The following is a 24,683-nucleotide window of genomic DNA, read 5'->3' on the forward strand; positions in this document are numbered from 1 at the left end:
TTTTATCTACTGTTCTGATTTTATCTGTTTTGATTTTATATACTGTTTTGTTTGTTTGTTTGTTTGTTTGTTAATTAGTTAGTTAGTTTATTTGCTTGTTTTAATCAATTTTAAATCATGCTTTTTATTTGTTCTTGTTTCTAATGTCTCTGTAAAGCACTTTGAATCACCTTGTTGTTGAATTGTGCTATACAAATAAACTTGCCTTGCCTTGCCTTGCCTAATGTCTCTGTAAAGCACTTTGAATCACCTTGTTGTTGAATTGTGCTATACAAAAAAACTTGCCTTGCCTTGCCTTACTGCTCTAACTGCATTGAACTGAACTGAAGGATGTTTAGACCTGCAGCTGAAGATGAGGCACTGAAATGGTTTATTATGAGAAACACGGAAAGGTCACTAGGCTAATCGGTCACTAACTAACATTTCCTTATGTTAAACCCAAATAATTGTTTCAATTTAATAATTATATAGACTATCTCAGGGGTCCCCTATTAAAATAGCTGGAGGTCCACTACTTCCGCCATCCAATCAATCTGGGGTCCAAACATTTTAAATGAACCGACAAAAATATTTTTGTTCATTTTTGCTTAACATTTAATTAATAATATAGACATTTGTCTTGTAACTACTGATCAATTATTCATATGCCAATTAAATCATTTGCTGAACAGAAAAGAAGAGACCATGTACTATTTAACACTACTGGCTTGGACAACTGAAGGAACTCTAAATATAACCAGAGCAAAGCATGGGAAGAATGACAATAAGAACAATAAAATGTAAGTAGAGGAAAGAAATTACAATGAAATTGTGGAAAATTTAGTACAGATTCAAGAGAAATTAAATTTTCTGTTACAGTACACTTAAACTTAGGTGTCAGAAGGATGAAAATTTCCATAACACATTTGGGAGCTTTGAATCTTACTAAGACGATCAAGTAAAGAAGTACAGTTGTAGCTGATCAATTTGGATAAACTCCAACACCACAAACACTGAGAGAAGGTTGTGAGACTTAAATTAGCATAGGTATCATTAGAGGCCAAATACAATTTTTATTCCAGTGTGTGCTTTTTAATACTGCAAGGATTTTTAGACATGCGAGCCAAAAGTACTGACGCATTTTGGAGCCAGCTTCGTGTAGCTATTTAAGGAATGTTTGGAACCTTTCTTTGGCCTGAGGGTTGCTGCTTGATCACACCTTATATTGCCTCAATCCCCAGTGTATTTGATCTTCTATTTCCTGTAGCGCCACCTTTTTAAAAAATTATTTATAGCTACAAACAAGACCTACCACAAATCGTTTTACTTCTTTAACACAAATGAATAAGCCATGGCTTTAGTGTAATGTTACCAAAGCAGTGACTCATTTTCTGCTCAAACCTGCCACAGTTTCCCTGTGGTATTAACATTAAGTAGAGTCTTGAAGCGAAATGTGTTAAAGCTCTTCTTTCTTCTTCAAGATTATTTGCCGCACCATTTCAGCAATTTTAGGGCGAATTTCTTTGACAGAGACTTTTGGTCCCCATGCATCCACCACTTTGCCATTAACGTCAATTAGATACTTCCAGAAATTCCAGTCAGGCTCCTTTCCAGATGCCTCTGTAAAAGATTAAATGACATAGATGTATGAATAACAGGTTCGTGTAAGCTTGTAACCTTTTAAAAAAAACATTATTTGTTTTAAGTTTTGCTTCAAAGGTTTCTATTTTTCCCCTCTCTTTTTTCTACACCGCACACGACTGCTCTCTCATAACCCCCCCCCCCAAAGAGGCAGTTACTCACCAAGAAGGTACTTGTAGACATTGTTGGCTCCAGTGCCAACAACAGCAATTTTGCTGAACAGAGGAAAGGAGACTGCGTAGACTCTGCGCACAAAGCTGTCAATCTCCTTGTCACTGCCAGGCTCCTGCTGTCCAAATTGGTTACAGGGGAAGGCTAGCACATTGAAGTGATATGGACCAAAGTCCCGCTGGAGCTGCTGCAGTTGATTGTAGTGTTCCTCAGTGAAGCCACATTCACTAGCTACGTTTACCACCAGGGAAACCTAAAGCCACCAGAAAACACTGTAAAAACACCACAAAAGCTTTCCTAGCTTAATATGTGTCAGTATATATGTTTCTTTAAACATGCATAATTAAATGAACTACTTGCAGTTTTATTTGCATGTAGTTCACATAAAGTTGGTAACCACTGGATTGAATCACCCCACTGTACAGTATATGTTGGATCTATAAAGCTATATGTGTTAGTTAAAGGTTGCCATTGACCAATTTTACAAGGCTGCTGAGGATGACACATTCAGTGAAGAGGCCACCTGCTATAACTGAAACAGATATGGATATTTTTTCATTAATTTATGTTAAATAACGGTTACTTTCACTGAGACCATATCTGATGTAAAATTGTTTGTTTAGTTGTCTCTTTTTAGACTATTTTTGTCTTTATTGCACTGTGACAGTGAAGATGGACAGCAAAGTGGAGAAGGCACTAGGGCTGGGCGATATGACCCAAAATTCATATCTTGATATTTTTTAGCTGGATGGCGATATACAATATATATCTCGATATTTTTTTAAGCCATAAGGTAAGAACAAAAAGAGAGTTCTTAGTCAAAGCTGTGTCCCAGATGTCACACAGGCACTTTTATTAACATACAGCGTAGATGTACATGAAGAAATTACTCAAAAATAAATTATCAGCATTTATTATATAATAATGCTCCATAAATAAAAGAAAACAATGATGTTTTTGTGCATAACAAAAAGCTCACAATTGTGCAGTCAAAATGTAAACTAAAAGACGCTGAGCATAACAAAGACAGATTTCACAGCTGCTCTTTTCCCAAGTTGTACTGCGTGACTGACAGCCTGGAGTTTGAAATCTGCTTTGTAACCGTGTCTCTTAACAGGTGCCATTTATGGTGCTTATACACACACAATACGGTAATATTACGTTGAAGCACAGTACGTATCACTCCGCGAGGCTCCGGAATACAGTAGCCTACTGCTCCGACAATCCATCAAGCGGTGCAGCTCCGTAGCTTTCCAAAGTGGAACTAAAACATTTCTTGACAGATTGCTGAGCGCCGTGTACAACATAAAATCGGTTCGCGGTCAGTAGGCACAACCAGAATTCATACATACAGAAAATGAAAGGATTTTAGGCCATGCATGTCGTTAGCGCGGTTAGCTCGCTAACACGTTGACGCCGTCCAGCCTCACACACGGGGCGATCCGCGGTAACTCGTTAACGGAGATTTGCCGTGTCCAGCTTGCCGTTGCCTGCAGGTGAAGCGATGGGGGAGGGGGGAGTTGTGTTCAGTGAAGGAGAGGCGAGGCCGAGTAACGTTGCAGAGAGACAAAAGTGGACGAAAGAAAGGCAAACTTGCGACTCCACGAGTATAATTATAACATAACATATACTATATCGATATAAACGATATTGTCACATCTTATATCTCGTACGAAAATATATCGATTTTTTTTTTTTTAAACTTGATATATCGCCCAGTCCTAGAAGGCTCACAGGCCAGACAAAGACTCCCCAGCCACAGCCCTAAAACATGACTGATCTAGAGCAGCAGACCCCAACCCTTGGGCCACGGACCAGTACCGGACCATGAGTTGTTTGGTTCCGGACTTGAGGCTTGGGTGTGAATTTTTTTTATGGTTTTTTTTGGTCTTTATCATTGTTTTTTATTGTTTTTATTGTTAACTCTGTTTCCCTGGGTGTTTTCCCGTGTGTTAAGAATTATTATTTTTTTTTTTTGGTACTGCTACTGGTTTTATTTTGTTGTATTTATCCACGACATCTTGCAGTCCGTGAAAATATTGTCGGACATAAACCATCGCGCAAAAAAGGTTGGGGACTGCTGCTCTAGAGGAGATCTGCACGGAGGAATAAGCCACAATAGCAGCAACAGTGTGTGAAAACCTTGAAGACTTGCAGAAAACATTTGGCCTCTGTCATTGCAAACAAAGGGTATGTAACAAAGTATTGAGATGAACTTTTATTATTGACCAAATACTTATTTTCCACCACAATCTGCAAAGAAATTCTTTAAAAATCAGACAATGTGATTTTCTGGATATTTTTTTCTCATTTTGTCTGTCATAGTTGAGGTATATCTATGATGAAAATTACAGGCCTCTGTCATCTTTTATATATATATATACACACACACACACACACACACACACACACACATATTGCCCCACTGTGTACAGACAGACAGACAGGCTCCTTCTTCAAAAAAAGCAAAAGTGAAGTCTGGCCGTCCCACTGATTGACTAATTATTTGAACCACAGATAACTGTGATTTAGGCCTTTACATGTTACAGACGCCATTCACAGATACAGAGACTAATAAGTATCCTAATACACATTAATACATGTCACAGCTTCATACTTTAACTCGCAGTTAAACTACAGAAGATCATCACTGCAGAAGTATGGCTTCCTGAGAAAGCAGTGTGTAATCTTATCATCTAGTGACATCTGGTGTCAAGATAATACAATTGCAAGTCTGACATATATGACATGGGATACTGAAAATATCCACATCTCTAATAAATTAAGCTCTTTATGTGTCTGGTACCATATCTCAAAGACAGTTAATATGATTAACTTCAAACTTAGTGGGTGTAATGCTGAGAAGGTAGCGTATGGGGTCATTGGATGACTCCCATTTTTTGAATTAAAGTTACTGGTAGGGCTGCTGTTTTGGCAGTCCTTGATGCCTTTTATACAGTGGCCCTGAGAGGTCAAGAAAACACCAGCAAATAGAAATGCACCCCAAAATCACACAAAGCACAACTCTAGTTAAAATAAAACAAAACAAACAAAAAACTCGAACAAAATACAAGAAACCACAGTTACACTACAGTATGATCAAGGACTATAATCAGCATGCTGGAATCTGCGACAGTGGAGTGGGAGTTCATCCACAGAATGTGGATCTCACTGAAGAAGCAGCTGGTGTTGATTTATTAGTCACAAAGTACAAAGTCACAAAGTGCCGATATCTTATTTTTATAACTTAATAATAATGTGTGACACACATGCATATAGAATGAGAAGAGGGTGTGAAAAGAGTGAGGTGAGGTGAGGTAGGATGGAGGAGGGGAGACGGAAAACACAATAACCCATTAAATGAGAGTGACTCTGTTCGACTGTTTTCAACTATGGGATGTGCACAAGGACATCAAGGGAAAATGGTTCAAACAAGTCCTTGACATTATACTGCTGCAGATGTTATGTAGAAGTGCTTACCCTAATTATTAGGGTTATTTTTCTAATATTGGATGGTCTTTGCCTTGTAATATAAAGTGTCTTGAGGTGGCTTTTGTTGTGATTTAACACTATAAATACAACTGAACTGAAACTGAATATAACATTTTGAAGTGAGATGCAGTGAATAACTATCATGCTGTGCTACTGTTGTCTTCAACTGGTTCAAAGATCATCCATTTTTTGGACTCACTGAAAAAGAATGCAGGTTTAAAAGCATTTCCCACTGGCTTCACTTTTTAGACTATAGCTTTGCTTGTCTTTGGTATCCAGTACGTATTACTGAACATCTTTGAATGTCAGTGTGTGAGCAAGTGTCTTATCTTAATGGTTGTTTGTCTAATCTACAAGGCAGCACAGCAGGTCCAGCAAAGTTCTCATGTGTAATGGAACACCAGTTTTCAGTCTTGCTTTTACATTTAATTATTCCTTGCTGACATGAAATGTAAATTGGAACTTTACGTACACTCAACCCATTTAGGCACTGTACTAGTTACAGTAACTCTTCCTTAAAAAGTGCACCGCTACAGCTCTGTGGTGTACAAACTGTGTTCATTCACCTGTAGTGTGTGAAAGATTTATAGTTTAATTTGTCTGTTTGTGTTTATGGTTAAAACAAAATCCAGAGAGTCTTTCACCTTATTACAAAAAGGATATCTTTTTGAAAGATACCGTCTATAATAATCATTTAAAGCTCCATGATTAAGAATTTGGAAGCAAATAAAGTCAAAGACAGCTAAGTCAAAAAAGATGCAGTTTGTCTTATTATTATCATTTTATATAAAGGTTGTCATATGTAATATACATCATTGTTGCATTATTACGTTTATTTATTTTTATTTAGGTGTATATCAACAGTTATTGTAATAACTGGGGTAAAAACCAAACTCATGTATGTTCCGTTACCTCTGATGACGGATAGAGTGAAGATAGAGTGAAGTCTTCAGACAGATTAGGGCTAACGCGGTCTGGTGATCCGTAACTTGTTTGAATGAAATCTCAGCACTTTCTGCAGCTTCAGGGGCTGCAGGCCTGCCACGTAGGCTATCCGGGCTACGTGACGGGACATCCCCACCAGCAGCCCACAATCAAACTGATTCTCATCACTGCTGTGTTAGTTACATCTACAAACAACATTTCATGGAGAGAAGTAAAAGAAAGAAAGAAGCCAACATTCCCATGCAACATTCATTCAAGCAAAGGGCTGGCGTGCCGAGAAACTGCGCTCTAACATCTGTAGTTTAAGCTGCTGTGAGTCGTACTTACCGAACCCCGATATTTCTCCAGAGATACCAGCTTACCCCTGCTATTCACAACTTTAAAAGTATAAAAGTCTTTCTGTTTGCTTTCAGCGAGGCTGAAGAAAGTCAGTAACACTGTGAGCACTGCAGGAAACATCTTTGCAGTCAAACCACCAGCGGAACCAAGATAAACTCCTGCAGTCTTTCTCCGTCCGCCCCGCAGTCACCAGCAGTCTGCGCACCTCCTCTGCACTCAAGCTACACACAGCGATCAGCGTTTCCTGGGCAGGAAGCGCTTAACAAAAATAAAAGTCTTATTGGTCTTCGGTTGTATTCGGTATGAGCAGAAACTAGCAATTTAGCCTGTAAACTCGTGAGGAAAGTGTGTCTTGATGTCTCAGAATAACGGACCTGAGGCCCAGTTTAGGGTGCATTCCAGTTTTATTCAGGAAGGTTCCGTGAGAGCAGTGACCCAGAAGTATCTGTGTGGCGCCTTGGAGCAGTTCTAATTGTCCAAATACTACCAAATACTAAGGAAATAGTTGCTTTATCGCCACTTTTAGTATAAACTGGGATCATCCTTTATGAAAAGAGAGGAAAAAATGCCATTTCATAATTCATAGCAATGGACCATACATTCCTCCAACAAAGTTGACAAAGTGACACAGATCATTATCATTTATAGCTATATTTTACAATTCTGACTCGTGCCCAGTTGTTACCTTGCATGAAAAACACAGATTTTCATGAACTCTCGGTGTAGATCATGAACTGCGTGAACTGAGAAGTGTATTAAAAGCTCTGTAAGATTAAGGTTTGTCATATATATATATATATATATATATATATATATATATATATATATATATATATATATATATATATATATATTTTTTTTTTTTTTTTTTTTTTTTTTTTTTTACATATGTGTGTGTGTGTGTGTGTGTGTGTGTGTGTGTGTGTGTGTGTGATTTTGTGTTTTTCTTTGTGTCAGTTGGGATAATGAATGGAGGGAATTTTATTTTAGCCACAGACATCCTGAAGTAGGATGTCTATGGCTGTGATACAATGTAGCTATTTTATTTTAGAGGCTATGGGACAGGTTTATTAAGCAAAGCAAATGACTGTGATGCTGCAATCACAGTGTGATCTATTAACAGTGTTCTTTAATTTATATATAAAGACCAGCCAGTGCATTTCAGCAATTAGTAACCAGCATTATACCAAGAGCAGCGCAAATTATTGACTCAGAAACCTGCTAACCTGATGAGGGAGGATTAGGGCAAGTATGACGTAGGCCTATCAACAAAAATAATATAGCATAAGTTCAGCATTTACTCTTTAGGTGTTTCTTGCTGAAAACAGAGCAAAAATTCAGATGATTGAGAGGAGGATGAATGAGAATTTATATGTTTCTGATTCAGGGATAACTATTCTAAGGGAAATTGCTGGGCACTGTGCTTTAGGTACTTAAGTGAAGGGCAGTTATCCAGAGGAAAACTGCATTATTATATACTATTCCACCATATGAGCATGTGAAACTCAAATTGCACTTCTTTTCCTTATAGATCTTGGATCCAGATCTGGGATCTCCTTCCAGGTCTGGACAAGGGCATCAGCTAGACCAGGTCCTGGACAGTCTGACGTGTAACCAGGTGGAGTGAGATGGACCTAAACACAATGTGCCAGAGTTGTTCTATCGGTGTTCTATTAGGTCAGGCAAGCTTTGGTGCCTGTAAATGGAATCAATTCCTTGATCCACCAGAAACTATTTGCATACTCTTGCCATGTGATGCCAAGCACCAAGAGAAACTAAGATTCAGTGTACCAATGTAGGGTTTGACACTGGGTTCAAGGATTTCATCCAGATACCAAATAGCAGTCATTTGGTATCTGGCATGTAGAGTTCTATGTGTCCCTCCATGGATATGTCACTGACCCACTACCAAACTGATCATGCTGAATGATGCTACAAGCAACATAACACTCTTCACAGCTTCTCCAGACACTAATATATATATATATATATATATATATATATATATATATATATATATATATATATATATATATATAGCGAGAGAGGGGGGGAGAGGGAGAGAGAGAAAGGGTGTTGTATACAAAACAAGGACCTTCCTAGTAGTACATGAACGCGGCACGAAACACGCCCCTCTTCATCATCACTGGCACTCCCACAATGCAGCGGGGTAATGTATTAACATGGCGTCAATGCTTGCTGTTTTGACCAGGGCCGTGGGATTTGAAAACATTATGTAGACCAGAACCATGGAGATAGCTAAACAATAATTTCGAATCAACTTAAGAGTTCGAAAGTAAGTCAGTGCGTGCTCTGTTGTGTTGCAATGGTTTAAGCGTCTCCTTTGTGTTTTTTATGACTTGCGGCTGTGTAGTAAGTGAGTACCAGTATTATTTATTTCCCGTAGCTAGCTCAGGCGGACGACCGGGCATCGCAGCTAACCTCAGTAACATTACGGAGAGGGCTAACAACGTACTCTGCAGAGCAAAGCAACCCCAGGAAGTAAGCGTGAAGCATTCCCATAACGTAAGACGGTACATTTAACCTTTAATGGTAAGCTTTTTAAGTTAATTCTATTTTAACGCATTTTTTTTCTCTGCCTGATGGCATCTTCCTCCCTTATTTGTTGCTCGGAAGTTTAGCTAACTGTGTGTGTTAGCTTTCGGTGTTGTGTTTAAGTTTGTTTTTCTCTAAACTGAAACACACGGAAGCCCCAGTGAGTAGTAATGTCTGCAACCCCCAACCTGTGGTTTACTGTAAAACGAAATTAATCTCCAACTGCGATAGTGGAGGTGGATTTCCAGGAACAGACCTGGGGGGAAAGCAATCAGGGTGGTAAACTGTCTATTTGGCATTTGTGTTTGATCTAAAAACGCTAGTTTGATTACGTTGGAACTACGATGCTAACTTTTGTTTGATTAATTTCGGCATTTTATAGACAAATTGGTCTGTTGCTTTATGACGAATGAAAATGATCATTAGCAGCAGTGTGGATCTCTGTGCTAAACGATTTTTGTTTTAACTGAGAATATTACAAACGAGCTTTATAAATTGTACTGTATGTGCACATCTGTCATAGTTTTTGTTTAGTGTGCTCACAAGATATTTTAGTTTGATTTCATAAAAACTTATTGATGTGCTCACTTGGTAACTTGGCTCTGGGATTTTCTGTGTTCAGCGTGGACAATGCATAATAAAAATGATCTGTTTGAACTCTAAAGACAAAGTTAAAGTTGCTCTGTAACGCCCCCCGCTCATCTTTATTACTTTTAAACAATGATAAATCCTTTAAACAAAATAGTAAAAGGTAAAGATCTGACCCAAAATTAACTCAACACTTCCTTATTTATTTACAACTTGATTATTCACCTTTTTAATGAGTCAAAGTCAACTCTTTTAAAAAATAAAGGGAAAAAATCTGTTATTAAAAAAAAAAGTTTTAAATAAACAATAAACTAACAATTATGAACTAAAGATTTTTCTCTAAGTTACTCATTCAAAGTTTACATATGCATTCGGCTGAATTGTTAAAACAATGCACAACACATTATTTCACTGCAGATACAATTTATTTTTTCTTCTTTTCCTAGACTTTGGGTGGCCTGCCTCCCTGGCCATCTTCAGTGTGGTGTTGACTCCACCAGGAATAAGAGCAGAAGAAACAAAGGGATGGATGAGTCCTTGACTCCAGTAAAGACAGTCAAACAGTCTCAGCTCAGAGGAGCTAAAGCTTTATCCACTGAGAAATCAAATAAAGAGACTCTTGTGCAGAGAGAGGGTCATAAGTCTGCAAGCCGCAGCAAAGAAAACAGCACGACTGCCAAGGATGAACATAATATAGGCAGCCAGGTTAGCCGTGGGCAAGGCAAGACTTCTACAGATACTCCCCAGGACAAGAGAAGAGGTCGGCCATCCAGATTGAGTAGGCTGACTGGAAGAACGGGTTCTGGGGAGAGAGGCAAAGGAAAAGGGGCAAGCTTACAGCAGCACCTGGTGCCACAGGCTTCTGAGTCCAGAACATCTCTTTCTGCAGACAGCAGCCCCTCAGCAAACAAAGAGAGCAGGTCTTCTGTAGTGCCTGTTACCCCTGACAAAGGGCTTACAGAGCAGGCTAGGAGCTCTACTAGAGCCCTGGCAAAAGAAAAATCCCAAGGTGGGTTGTAAAGCATTTTTCCTGAAATGAAGAAGTCTTCTTCATCAAATAGAGCTCCAGTAAAGTGCTTTGTGTTTGCTGTTTTTTTTAGTGTTGAAAGCCGCAACACTGATGAATCAGTCTGTGCAAGAGGGCCCAGAGGTGAGGCCCACTGTGGAGGAAGGACCTCTCACAGAGCAACAGCTGGGCCTCCGACAGGCAGAGGAGCGTCTCCGCAGAGACTACATCTACCGACTGCTGAAAGTGAGAAAACCACTCAGTATAACCTTTGTATACCAAATTTTAATAATATGTATGTAATAGGTCCAGAGTTGCTAAATTACTTGACAGTGCAATAATTTTTTTTAATTTGCATTTTTCCACATGTATAAAAATTTTAAAAAGCCACATCTTAATTAGAATGTGTTCATAACTTTATTTTTGAGATACATCGATTTTTATGATACACTTATTTTCATAAACAGCAGCACAAATGAAAATATCCAAATGGAATGGCTCTTCTGTAAATAAAGGGTTAACTAAAGCTTGAGGACATTTTGGCAGTAAGGTCTTGCCTTTACATTGGAATAAATCAGCTTACAATTTAGCTATAAAGCAGATTGCTACTGTACTATAATAATTATCTAATTGTCTAGTTAAATTAAACATGGGAAAAAATAGTAGCACACAGGCAGATCATGTGTTAAATCTCATTTTCATTTTTGGTGCTAACCTAAATGTGATCATTCTAATTAAACATTGATGCACTGATCATTGATGGCTAATCATTTCTGTCTCATATAAATGGGGAAAAAAGACTAAAAGGCTCATTCTAATAGAAAAGTCTGAGTAAACTCAAGATTGAGCTCAGTTTAAACTGGACGCATTATCGTATTTTTCTACCATTTGGACCATGGTGAAGGTCCTCAGTTCATCTAATTGGCTGCTCCTCTTTAAAATACAAACCAAACCCAAACTGTTCACTGTCTCTAAGATCATACTTAGCAAAGACGGCCTGAAACACATTCTAGAGTAGTCGGAAGGTTTTGGCTGATGGGAATTTCCTGTACATAAGCTGAGCTTATTTTTATGAAGCCCTGATAATGTTTGATATGAACATTCAGTTTTTAAACAGGATGTATAACAGGATCTGTTCTTCCTAATTTTCGCTATTTCATTCTTCTGTTACCTTGAGTCATTTTCAGAATGTGTGTTTTTGGGTTTTTTTGTACTGGGCACTACTTTTTTTTTTTTTTTTTTTAAATCTCCACCCAGCATGGCAAGGTGAGATCCACTGTTTAATTATAAGCTGGAGGATCCAAATAACAAATCCCCCACATGTAGAGAACATAAATTGATTGCCTATGTCTTTGTTTTTACAGCAGTCCCCTGAGTACCCAAACTACCAGTACATATGCAAGCTGTGCTCTGTGCACATTGAGAACATTCAAGGAGCACACAAACACATCAAGGAAAAGAGACACAAAAAAAACATAATGGTAAGTACTTGTGATATGCTGGTGTTTATCTGAGTGGACTGATAGGAAGATTTTAAAATAGTTTACACATTCTGCTTGTGACATGTTAGGAGAAACAAGAGGAAAACGAGCTGCGTGCCCTGCCACCTCCTTCTGCTGCTCAGCTGTGGGCTGTCAATGCCGCTGTCCTAGAAACTGCCAGGCAGCAAGGGATATCAGATGAAGACTTTGAGATTCGAAAGACAGTGGTCAGCAGGATGGAGATCATTATACAGAAACACCTCACAGGTTGTATGATGTGATCGCATCCAGTCAATTCCTTGATTTTATCTTTATTGACAGTTGGCAGTCTTTCTGTGAGAGTTATTCTGCGTAGACTATAGATCTGCCTGACGTTGATTCTTTGGTTTCCAGCTTGTTCACTCCGTCTCTATGGTTCGTGTCTTACCCGTTTTGCCTTCAAGACAAGTGATATCAACATTGATGTCACCTACCCTCCCTCAGTAAGTCTGCTGCTAATAGTTTGCAATCCATTTACTCTTAACACAAAAGCACAATGACAGCAGTGACCTTTTCTTATGTCTGTTCAGATGACACAACCTGAAGTCTTAATTCAGGTGCTGGAAATCCTCAAAAACAGTCGTAAGTTTTCTCAGTTGCATTTTATATTAAGTTGATGTGCTGGTTATTAAGCTGTATATAACTCCAGATTAGCTGAATGCTGTTTCGGGTCCGTCCCCCCCCCCCCCCCCCCCCCCCCCATCTGCATTTTTTGTTTTCAATTTGGCTGAAACCCATCATTTAAAAAAACAAAACAAACAGTAATTGATTGTTTTCTCCCTAGCCGAGTTTTCTGAGGTGGAGTCAGACTTCCATGCCAAAGTACCTATCGTGTTCTGTCGGGATGTTAGCAGGTGAGCATTAGCAGGATCTCTTTTTGTCCCTCCATGTTGTATGTCTATGACACAGCATTATCTTCAGTGACAGAATAAGTTAAATGTAAGGCTAGGGAGTATAGGGCTGCTCGATTATGGCAAAAATGATAATCACGATTATTTTCACTGAAATTGAGATCTCGATTATTTGACAATATTTATTTAACCCTTTAAGACCTACTGTAGAACCAAGTCTGCCAGAGCTTATATTATTATTTTTTTTTTACATGTTGTAGTGCCATTTGTGGGAACATTTCAAGTTGCTATACATCAATACAACTGTTAATGCATACATATTATTAAAATATGGGCTATAAGTCCATAGTAACTACATTAATTGCAAAAAAAAGTTCAATAAACTACAAAAAAAATTAAAAATCGTTTTTGTTTTGTTTTTTTACATATATTTCTACTTGGAGAAATTTAAGAGGTTTATCCCTCAAAAGTTTAAATACAAAAAAGTTGCAAAAAATAGTTTACAACAACAGGAAATTTATTTTGAGTGTCTTCATAGTTTTATTTTGGAGATACAGCAATTTTTATATACTGCAGGAAAAACAAAAAAACAATCCTATGATGCAAATTTGCAAAGAAAACAGCACGTGCATTAAAATAAACTATTTCCAGCAGTGCAATTCGAGTTCTAAGCATCCCAGCAACTATTCAGAAAAGTCAAACATGACTTATAAAAACACCAGTATAGGCTTTTAAGGCCTACAAGTAAAAAAACTACATTTTCCGCGAAAATGACGCCACTTCCGGTTTTGGGCAGGAAATGGCGGACATGCGAACTACCTGTTTCAATGTGCGAAGTGTTACGAACAGCTGATCGGATCGGCAAAGCCTGTTGTGGAATATTATGTTTTTGTTCCTGCAAGCGCTTTTTATGCAATTTTTATACACACAGGCTTAAATACAGTCCCGATCAAAAGTTTAAGACTACCTCAAAAATGGCAAATCATATTTTGCATGGTTGGGTCTTAACAAGGTTCCAAGTAGAGCTCCAACATGCAACAAGAAGAAATGGGAGAGAGAGATAAAAAAAAAACAATTTTTAGAGCATGCAATTTATTGAAAACGCTTAAACTAAAAAAGGCAGTTTTACACCTGATCAAAAGTTTAGGACCACATGCCTTTAAATGGCCAAATCTGTGCAAAAATATGGAGTCATTGTCATTGTCTGTCAGGTAGTCACTGATGGCAAAGACAAAAAAAAAATGTTCCACTTTTCTAATGTGGTCGGGTTGTTGAACTGCATAAGCAGGGTCTTTCACAGCACGCCATCGCTGCTGACGTGGGGCTCAATAAAACAGTCATTTGGAATTTCTTAAATCAGCGGTCCCCAACCTTTTTTGCGCCACGGACCGGTTTATGCCCGACAATATTTTCATGGACCGACCTTTAAGGTGTCGCGAATAAATACAACAAAATAAAACTAGTACCGGTACCGAAAACAAGAAAATTTATTCATAACACACATGAAAAGACCAAGGAAAACAGAGTAAACGATAACAAAATAATGCTGAAAACCGATAAAAACCCTGAAAACTATACATTTCACACCTGAGCCTCAACTCTCGTGGCCCGGTACCAAACGACTCACGGACCGGTACCGGTCCGAGGCCCGGGGGTTGGGGACCGCTGTCTTAAATGATCCTGAGGATTATGGAACAAAAACATCAGGTGGAAGACCCCCCCCCCCCCCCCCCCTAAAAAAAAAAAAAAAAAAAAAAAAAAAATTCACCAGCAGTGAGCCTGATGATCCTGTTGGCTGTCCTTGAAGAAACTGGACGATCCTCGATCAGCGTTACTGGGGCTGCAGTCGGCACCGGCGTTACTGGGGCTGACTGGAGCCCCATAACTATCAGACGGCATCTGAGACTGAAGGGCTTCAAAAACAAAAAATGTCTTCAGGGACCTCATCTCCTTGAACGCCACAGAACTGGCCATTTGGACTTTCCAAGAGAGCACCAAACATAGAATTTTTAAAGGTGGAAGAAAGTTTAAGTGTTTGATGCGAAAAAAAAAAAATTAACCTTCATGGTCTGATGGATCCCACTTGCAATGTTTTCTATGCACCACAGTGGAGGGGGGGCCATAATGGAATGGGATGCCTTTTCCTTCAGTGGAGCAATTGAGGGTTCTGGAGGTGCAGGAATGTCAAACGGCTGTTGGCTATGTCCAGATGTTTCAGAGAGCATCTTTCGTGACTGAGGGCCCTCCTCTGTGTGGTTACGACTGGGTTTTTCAACAGGACAATGCTACAGTACACAATGCCCGCAGGACAAGGGACTTCTTCCAGGAGAATCACAGGTTTTTTGGAGGTGTGGTCCTAAACTCGAACAGCTGTAAAACATCCTGTTTGAGTTCAAGCATTGTTTTAATCTCCCAAGACCCGAACTCTTTCATGGCTTGCATTTTTAATTTTTCTTTGATATTTGGGCTGATTGTTTTTACATTCATCCGGTCCCAAAGAATTACGAGATTGTTTTTTTGTTTACCTAGTTTTATGTTTCTGAGAAAAATGAGAGCCACATTCGTTTTAAATTTTGATAGAACAGTGGCAGTATAATGTCCTCGTAAGTGGATATCAGGCCCTTGTAGAAAAAAAATTAAGTATTTTGGTCTAGACAACCCAAAATGTGATGTCCACATATGTGGATGCCAGGTCCTAGGAGGCTTAAAAAACAAATGTTTTGCTCACTCCCATTTCTTCTTGTTGAATGTTAAGGGTCTACTTGGAACCTTGTTAAGATCAAACTATACAGTAAATTACTTTTTTTTTGCTTGCTATTTTTCAAGTGGTCTTAAACTTTGGATCAGCACTGTATACACATCCAGCCCAGTAACATTTAGATAAATGTCGCTTTAACAAGTTGCACCTTGACCAGATGGTTTTGGTAGCCATCAACAAGCATCTGAGATAATTTTGACTCTATATTTGACTGTTCTCCTTGGCAGAATTGGTACCTGGCTTTTAAGCACAGCTGTAGGTAAATAAAAGCAATCCCAAATCATAAGCAATGCTTCACCGTGCCTGTGATGCACTTTTGATAGAAGTTTTTCCATTCCTCCCACTCACACTTACCTTTCAGAATTGTGTTTTTTTTTTTTTTTTTTTTTTTTTATCAGATTGGAACACATTTTCTCTCATGCCTTTTGGAGAGTTGATGCATTTCTTTGTAAGCTGTAACCAGTTTTTTGTTTGCTTTTATCCACTTTGATGTATATGATATATCTAATGCTTTGTAAGTGGTTTTTAAAAAACAAAAAACTGACTAATACCTTTCGACCGCTAGACTTTGATGCTTTTTAGGCTCTTAGCAAACCATGACTTCTGCCGTAGCAGAAAACAGTGAAGATCGGGACAGCAGCTGAACTCTATTTGGGGTTAATCAGAGTCTCTTAATTGATGGCAGGCATGTTCCCAGGAAGTCTGTTGTAACACCTTTTGATTTATCACAGTATTAGTTTAAGGATGTGGACACTTATGCAACTAGCTTAATTTTTTTGAATATATTTTTTCCTAACAACTTTGTTTTTCAGTTGAATTGTAAAGGCTTCTAGGTCACATTAAAAATGGGAAAAGTGTATACACTGTTTATGTCCACTGTATATATTACAAAAATAAATATGAAAATTCTAAAGTAAGTTGTGAATTATCAAAATGTATTAAGTGCCCAGCCTATATAAAGCCTGTGTGTGGGAAATCACTGAGGCCTGCAGTCTGGTATTGTTTTTTGTTTTTTAATGTGACCTCTTTTTCAGATCATGAGCCAGTGAGACATTATGACAGAATTTGGTCCAGCTAATTGTCATCTTCCCCCACCTCTGTTTCTTCACAGCGGTCTGATGTGTAAAGTGAGTGCAGGAAATGATGTTGCTTGTCTTACGACCAATCATCTGGCAGCCCTGTCTAAACTGGAGCCCAGACTGATTTCACTGGTGTTGGCCTTCCGCTACTGGGCAAGGGTAAGCCTGTTTCGGACACTCAGAATGCATACACCTAATACATGTGTCCTTTGTTTAGTTCTCAGCATGTTGCAAAAGTATCTTTGTGTCATGATACTTGATAATTAATGTGTTTATGAAATGGCACAAAGGATATAGTGGATGTTTTGGATATGAAAACTGACGGACCAGAAATAATGATGATGTAATGGAAGTGGGTTTTTGTTTTTGTTTTTTTAAATCTCTTGTTAAAAGAGTTATTTTCAACCTCATTTGTGTGCAAATATAAAACTTATATGCCCAAATGGCAAACACAGATGATCTGTTGGTCTGTATGATGTATTGTTTGGACCAAATTTTGCTTTGATGTTTTGCTGAAAGCAAAAATAGATTTTTTTTTTCTTTTATGTATTTATCCACACAGTTGTGTCACATTGACTGTCAGGCTGAAGGTGGCATCCCTTCATACTCCTTTGCCCTCATGGTGATCTTCTTCCTGCAGCAGAGAAAAGACCCTATCCTCCCTGTCTACCTGGGCCCCTGGGTAAGTTACTGAGAAAGGGCCACTCTGTATCTGTGCTCCTTGGCAAATAACCAACGTTAAACAAAATTATTTTTAAATCCCTTTCTTTATATTTTAGAACCTGGAATAGAGTTGGGAGATATAGTCTCAAAATTGTATCTGAGATTTCTGAGAGTATTTCCATAAAGTTTGCGACAATGAGATTTTTGAGAGTATAGGGAAAAAAAATACAGAACAATGATTGGAGCATAAAGCTTCTGAGCAGCAGCAGTTATAAGTACAAGTGAATGAAGGGCATTTACCACCTTCATCTTCAGAGAGTTACTGTCATTAGTGACACTTTACCTATTTCAAAGTGTGAACTGTATTGACGCAGCAGCATCAGCATTATAGTGCAGTAGTAGTGATGCAATATTATACCAAGTGACACAGCATACCTCAAATATGAACACAAAGGTAACCACCGTGGCGTTTTTCAATTCAGTTCAATTCAATTTTATTTATATAGCGCCAAATCACAACAACAGTTGCCTCAAGGCGCTTTACATTGTAAGGTAGACCAAACGATAATACATCAGAGAAAAACCCAACAATCAAATGACCCCCCTATGAGCAAGCACTTTGGCGACAGTGGGAAGGAAAAACTCCCTTTTAACAGGAAGAAACCTCCGGCAGAACCAGTCTCAGGGAGGGGCGGCCATCTGCTGCGACCGGTTGGGGTGAGAGAAGGAAGACAGGAAAGAAGACATGCTGTGGAAGAGAGACAGAGGTTAATAACAAGTACGATTCAATGCAGAGAGGTCTATTGACACATAGTGAGTGAAAAAGGTGACTGAAAAGGAGAAACTCAATGCATCATGGGAATCTCTCAGCAGCCTATGCCTGTTGCAGCAGAACTAAGGGAGGATTCAGGGTCACCTTATCCAGCCCAAACTATATGCTTTAGCAAAAAGGAAAGTTTTAAGCCTAATCTTAAAAGTAGAGATAGTGTCTGTCTCCTGAATCCAAACTGGAAGCTGGTTCCACAGAAGAGGGGCCTGAAAACTGAAGGCTCTCCCTCCAGCCTAGAAGTAATAGATTTTCAGTGGAAATCTTAAGTAAACATATAACTGCTTAACCTTTTAGTTAAGAACAGTTAAGAATAACTAAAGTAACTTAACTGTGTAATGCTTCAGAAGCCTGTACAGCAGTGTAATATATTAAAACTAGTGGTGCAACGGATCACGGTTGATCCGTAATCCGAACCGATCCCACTCCACGGTTCGGCACGCACGTGATCCGAAGATTCGAAAAAGAAGGAAAAAAGGTATGTGTATGGTGCGCGTGGTCAGTCTGTCAAGCGATATTTATGGTCAGCGCTAGCGGTCCAAGTGGAGGAGCAGAGGAGTTTGCGGTATTTAAGCAGCCCTTTGCTGCCCAATCCGACCGGGCTAAAGCTATTACAAAAACTACTGGAGTGTTTAGCTGCAGACGGGAGGCCGTATTCCCTTGTGCAAAACAAGGGGTTTAAACTATGATGAACGTGCTTGAGCCACACTATGATATCCCGTTGCGCGTCCACTTCAGTGACAGGATCGTACCCAGGCATGTATGAGCAGGAAAAGTTTAACGTTATGGCTGAACTGTCCCAGGCATCTTTTGTTGCCCAACTACAAACGGGTGGACCTCCAGGTCAACGGAAAGCTACGTGACCGCTCATTATATCACAGCGGAGTGGTAGATATAAAGCCCTGTACTGCCCTATTTTGCACCTTAATTTGTTTTTATATAATTGCGTGGAATAAGTCTTGAGTTGAATGTTTTTAATAGGCAAAAAATACTTAAAAAGTTAATAGGTAAATGTTAAATTTTTTCTTTTTTTCTTTTTTGCTGATCTGAAAATTGATCCGATCCGTGACTTAAAACCGTGATCCGAACCGAACCGTGAGATTTTTGATCCGTTGCACCACTAATTAAAACTGAAAAATGTTCAGTCTTGGGTTCAGTTTTTTAACCCGCTGTGGTAAGCGGTAAACCCACCATGTAACCACATCAACAATTTCCATCCACTGTTTGCACTCTGCAAGTGCAACTTGCAAGTAAGGTTACAAATTAAAGAACACAAATGCATAGTGTTACTAGAGCAACAACAAATTTTGTCATCATATGACACTTTCACATCATGTCAAAGTGGGGCTGCTCAATTAATCGAATTTTAATCACGATTACGATCTGGGCTTTCAACGATCATTAAAAATGAATGAGCCGATTATTAGCCCCTCCCTCATTTATCCGCGACACCTTAAAGGCCGGTCCGTGAAAATATTGTCGGGCATAAACCGGTTCGTGGCGCAAAAAAGGTTGGAGACCGCTGATTAAGAGGACCCGAGGGAAGCTCGGAAAGTTATTTGGAGAGGAGAGTGACTGCCGTTGGTTGAAAAGAGAGGTAAAAAAAAAACTTCAGTGGTGTTGCACACTATTTTATATTATTTTTTAAAGTCATTATTCAATACATTGTTATTGTTAACCCTTTAAATCTGGTCAGAGCAGCACGCTCCGTTTTGCGTAACTATTTTTAAATCCCTGTAGAACCTGAACCGTGTAAGCTAGCGCAATAATTGGTTTTGCATATGAAACCAGAGGAGTTGTACTTACATCTTATGCCATCAGCTTGTCCTTGGTCACGGTTTCCTTCCACATAAAGCTTTGCAAAAATTGCATAAAAAGCGCTTGCAGGAACAAAAACATAATATTCCAGAAACACGCTTTGCCGATCCGATCAGCTGTTCGTAACACTTCCCACTTTGAAAAAGACGTCAGCGCGAACTATCACATGTCCGCCATTTCCTGGCCGAAACCGGAAGTGATGTCATTTTCGCGGAAAATGTAGTTTTTTACTTGTAGGCCTTAAAAACCTATACTGGAGTTTTTATAAGTAATGTTTGACTTTTCTGAATAGTTTCTGGGATGCTTAGAACTCGAATTGCACTGCTGGAAATAGTTTATTTTGATGCACGTGCTGTTTTCTTTGCAAATTTGCATCATAGGATTGTTTTTTCGTTTTTCCTGCAGTATATATAAAAATTGGTGTATCTCCAAAATAAAACTATGAAGACACTTAAAATAAATTTCCTGTTGTTGTAAACTATTTTTTGCAACTTTTTTGTATTTAAAGTTTTGAGGGATAAGCCTCTTAAATTTCTCCAAGTAGAAATATATGTAAACAAAACAAAACAAAAACGATTTTCAATTTTTTTGTAGTTTATTGCACTTTTTTGCAATTAATGTAGTTACTATGGACTTAATGCATACATATTATTAAAATATGGGCTATAACAGTTGTATAGCAACTTGAAATGCTCCCACAAATGGCACTACAACATGTAAAAAAAATAATATAAGCTCTGGCGGACTTGGTTCTATAGTAGGTCTTAAAGGGTTAAATAAATATCGTCAAATAATCGAGATCTCAATTTCAGTGAAAATAATCGTGATTATCATTTTTGCCATAATCGAGCAGCCCTATGTCAAAGGTTTTACCAGTGGTAGCAGGGCCCAGACAGTGTAATGTTGACAGTGTCTGAGCATCTAATGGACAAAATGACCCACATTTTCTGTCTGTGTGTCTTCAGGATAGTTTGGTTAAAAAAAACAATCCCACATGGCTCGAGTCTCTATTTGGAAACTAGGTGTAAATACAAGACGTTGATGGAAAATTGTATCATTCTTGTCACGAATGGACACATTGATGCAAAAGTACAACACTAAAAATATCCCGTGTTGTTGCTTAGATTATCTCATCAGACTTTTTGAGCACTATGCTGTATGCTCTGCCTGTGTAATAACGAAAACTCTTCTGATGCTGTAAATCATTAGTTTTCTTTAAAGATGCCTACCTATATTATATCTATGCATTTATCAGAAGGTAATGATAAACTCACTGTTTATGAAATGTTTAGCAGATCTTTTTTCCTGTTAGTTTTTAAAAAGATAAATTAAACAAATAAAATAGGTTTTATGAGACTTGTTGCAGTTTTCCACATGGTTACAAATGTGGATGACACAGGGTGAAGAACAGAAATGATTTCATTACAAACTTGATCTAATGTTGCTCACTGAGATTCATTGCTTTTAAATAGTGTAAGGTCTAAAAACATCCCCTGCAGAACAGGATATGAGAAGGTGTCAATTCTAGTGGCAGTAGCTTCTCTATGTGAGTGACGGAGCTACTTGTTGTGCTGGTTGAACAAGTAATGCCACTCTAATGATGCACACCTGCTACAATGACATTGAGTAACATACAGAGGTTTTATAGCTTTTTCACACTTAAGTTGTAATCTGTCAAATTTTAATTTGATCCGGCATCCAATCACCTGAATCACCCGAGAAGCTTCTTCAGTTCTAAAAGTAAAGAAGCTTCTCGAATGAGAGGTGAAACCTCTTCAAGGAAACTTGAAGTCCAGACATTTTACTTTTCAAGCTCCTTAGACAGGAAGAAGAGTAGTTCTTATATACCCGTCAAACCAAACTGTTTGTGGATCGTTTTGTGTAAACGGAAAAACATTTCTTGGAAAGGATGTTGGTTATGAATATTTTAAAAGTATTTTTGATGCTTTAAGCACATCATCTCTATAGCTCATGTTTCCAAAACTGGGCAGCTAACAATCTAGAGTGAGAAGTGGCATGGCAGGCTAGAAAAATATACATTTACATATACATTTAATCTGCAGTTAGGTGATCTTTTAAGGCTGCAAAGCTGCCATATTTCTGCTTTGCAGCCTTAAAAGATCTTAAAAGAAAGTGTTTTTTGGGGATTTAAACATACAGTACTGTGCAAAGGTTTTAGGCCACCTTTTATTTCTTTATATTTTGCTAGGAAATTGTAAAAAGATATAGTGATTTATTAAAATGTGCAAATATACAACATTAAAAAAAACCCTATAGTTCCTCTGTCTGGATTAGGTGATGAGTTTGGGGAAAAACTACAGGTTTACAATGGTTTGGTTGGTTTTCACATAGAGAAAAATTCAAGTGAACTCCGAGCCAATCAAAATGTGTCAGTCTGCTTATTAGGCAGATGTATCTGGGGTGGGAGCAATAAAAGTAATACAGGAAGAAAGTGCTGTGTGAGAAAAGTGAGAATTTACATTCATTTCACAGCTAGTTGCAAGACCTTACAGAGCTTTTACATTTATAGTAGAGATGGCACGATACCACTTTTTTATGTCCGATACCGATACCGATATCATAAATTTGGATATCTGCCGATACCGATATGAATCCGATATAGTGTTTTTTAATCAACAAAACTGTTTTTTTAAATATCTTGCTGCATTTTGTAGAAGTTCATACTCAAGTTTAAAACAACAACTACACTAAAGCTATTCTGTGATACCTGTATGCAAAAAAAAATATTTCATAGTTCAGCAATACTGATCAATCTAATAAACTTGAACCACCATTCTCCCTATTCTGGTATTTTAAAGAGTACTTAGCATAAATATTAAGCAACCTAACTAATAGCGTTCCAACTCCCAGCAACAACAAAAATAAATAAATAAAAAATAGGGAACCACCCTTCACGCGCCACCTCATGATGCTTAATCGACATAATCAACCTTAATTTGATGCAGTGTGAAAAAAATGCAGAGAAATCAATTATTTTTCAAGAAATATTAAATAGATTCAACATCTTTCTTCAACAAAATTGCAGACTGCACAGATGGTACCTTCCCAAAGGAAAAAGTACTATAGCTTACTAGGGTATGTGTGTGTGTGTGTATATATATATATATATGTGTATATATATATATATATATATATATATATATATATATATATATATATATATATATATATATATATATATATATATATATATATATATATTAGGGGTGCAACGATACACAAAATTCACGGTTCGGTTCGATACTTTGGTGTCACGGTTCGATATTTTTTCGATACAAAAAAAATGTTCATGCCTTTTTAATTTGTCATTTATTAAAATTATAAATATATATTTTAACTCAAAAGTACAGTTTTTAAATTTAACCCTAACCCTTGTGCGTGTTTTTTATTTTGACAGCGAATGCGCACCTGCGGACCACTTATGTGCAGCCCTGGTTATTTAGCTCGTCATATTGCAGCCACAGAAATTATTTTGTCCATGAAACCATAAAGCTGCACTTTCTTTTTGCCTTATAGTCTGATTTGTCATAACTTCTCCTGCTGCTTTTACACACGCACTCACATAAGCTCAGCGATTCTCTGCGCGATCAACCTCTCACATGTTTAAGCTTGCTGCAGGAGATTTCACTTGTCATGTTTGCATAGTAAGCTAACGATTAATAAGACGATGTCAGAGGAATTGGTGCACAAATTATCATCACTCACAGATCAGTGCTGTCGCTCTCTATACACAGTTCGCGCGATTGCAAAGTGAAAGCAAAAAAACAAGCGCAAATTCAAACGCGACTTCAATATGTCACATATTGACAGTGGCTCACCGATGCCAATGACATAATTACCCAGCTACATTTCTGAAAGAATGCAAAAGCATTGACATATATTTTTCCTACAATAGCCTGACGGGCAGGGAAGAGATAGATTTTGGTAGCCCGACTGAAAAAATCGCTAGCTCCGGGACGTCGGGCTAGCGATATTGCAAGCCCTGTATCTGATTGAGGAATCACTCATCTTTGGAAAAGAGAGTTTATTACAGAGAAATGGCTCTTTCCAAAATAAAAGCTATACTATCCGCTTCTTCTGGGCTATATTCTCAGCAGCATAAGGAGAATCATGTGCTAACAGCTGTCTAAATGACTCGGCTAAAGTTAGTAGCATGCTTGTTGTTTTTGTCTTTGCACTAGGATGATGTCGGCGTAAATGTGCAGTCATATTCGTTGTGTTCCCACTAGTGCTTTCAGGTTAATCTCGTTGAAATGACCTTAACGCCACAACACGGCAAATCTCCGTTAACGAGCTACCGCCGATCGCCCCGTGCATGGGGCTAGACGGCCAACACGTTAACGAGCTAACTGCGCTAACACACTAGTTCACACCAATGTAATTGAGCATTGCATGGCACATCCAACATACTGTTTTACTTTAGTCCATGA

General features: G+C 38.3%; 2 protein-coding genes across 2 annotated transcripts in view; one reads left to right on the top strand and one right to left on the bottom strand.

Annotated features, from left to right (window-relative positions):
- Positions 1-220: 220 nt before the first annotated feature.
- On the bottom strand, positions 221-6,792 carry gpx7 (glutathione peroxidase 7). Its single transcript, XM_082509546.1, has 3 exons — positions 6,556-6,792; positions 1,783-2,044; positions 221-1,599 (listed from the first exon to the last, which is right to left on the bottom strand). The coding sequence occupies exons 1-3, from the start codon at positions 6,685-6,687 to the stop codon at positions 1,436-1,438; spliced, it is 558 nt and encodes a 185-aa protein (XP_082365672.1). The 5' UTR covers positions 6,688-6,792; the 3' UTR covers positions 221-1,435.
- A 1,927-nt stretch (positions 6,793-8,719) lies between these two features.
- Positions 8,720-24,683, top strand: part of tut4 (terminal uridylyl transferase 4) — a 41,632-nt gene continuing 25,668 nt past the window's right edge. Inside the window, 11 exon segments of the mRNA XM_082509915.1 lie at positions 8,720-8,863; positions 8,975-9,120; positions 10,158-10,720; positions 10,812-10,963; positions 12,082-12,198; positions 12,288-12,465; positions 12,592-12,680; positions 12,768-12,819; positions 13,022-13,091; positions 16,958-17,084; positions 17,488-17,607. Coding sequence (XP_082366041.1) covers positions 10,237-10,720; positions 10,812-10,963; positions 12,082-12,198; positions 12,288-12,465; positions 12,592-12,680; positions 12,768-12,819; positions 13,022-13,091; positions 16,958-17,084; positions 17,488-17,607 — 1,389 coding nt within the window. The 5' untranslated portion in view covers positions 8,720-8,863; positions 8,975-9,120; positions 10,158-10,236.

This window comes from Aulonocara stuartgranti (genome assembly GCF_965226115.1).
Source record: "Aulonocara stuartgranti genome assembly, chromosome: 17".
Taxonomy (NCBI): Eukaryota; Metazoa; Chordata; class Actinopteri; order Cichliformes; family Cichlidae; genus Aulonocara; species Aulonocara stuartgranti.

Excerpts from the sequence above, each read along its gene's own strand:
- gpx7 (XM_082509546.1), bottom strand. The coding sequence starts at position 6,687 with ATGTTTCCTGCAGTGCTCACAGTGTTACTGACTTTCTTCAGCCTCGCT. Across the intron at positions 2,045-6,555 it reads TGGAGAAATATCGGGGTTCG|GTTTCCCTGGTGGTAAACGT; the intron begins GTAAGTACGACT and ends TGGTGGCTTTAG. Across the intron at positions 1,600-1,782 it reads TGTCTACAAGTACCTTCTTG|AGGCATCTGGAAAGGAGCCT; the intron begins GTGAGTAACTGC and ends AATCTTTTACAG.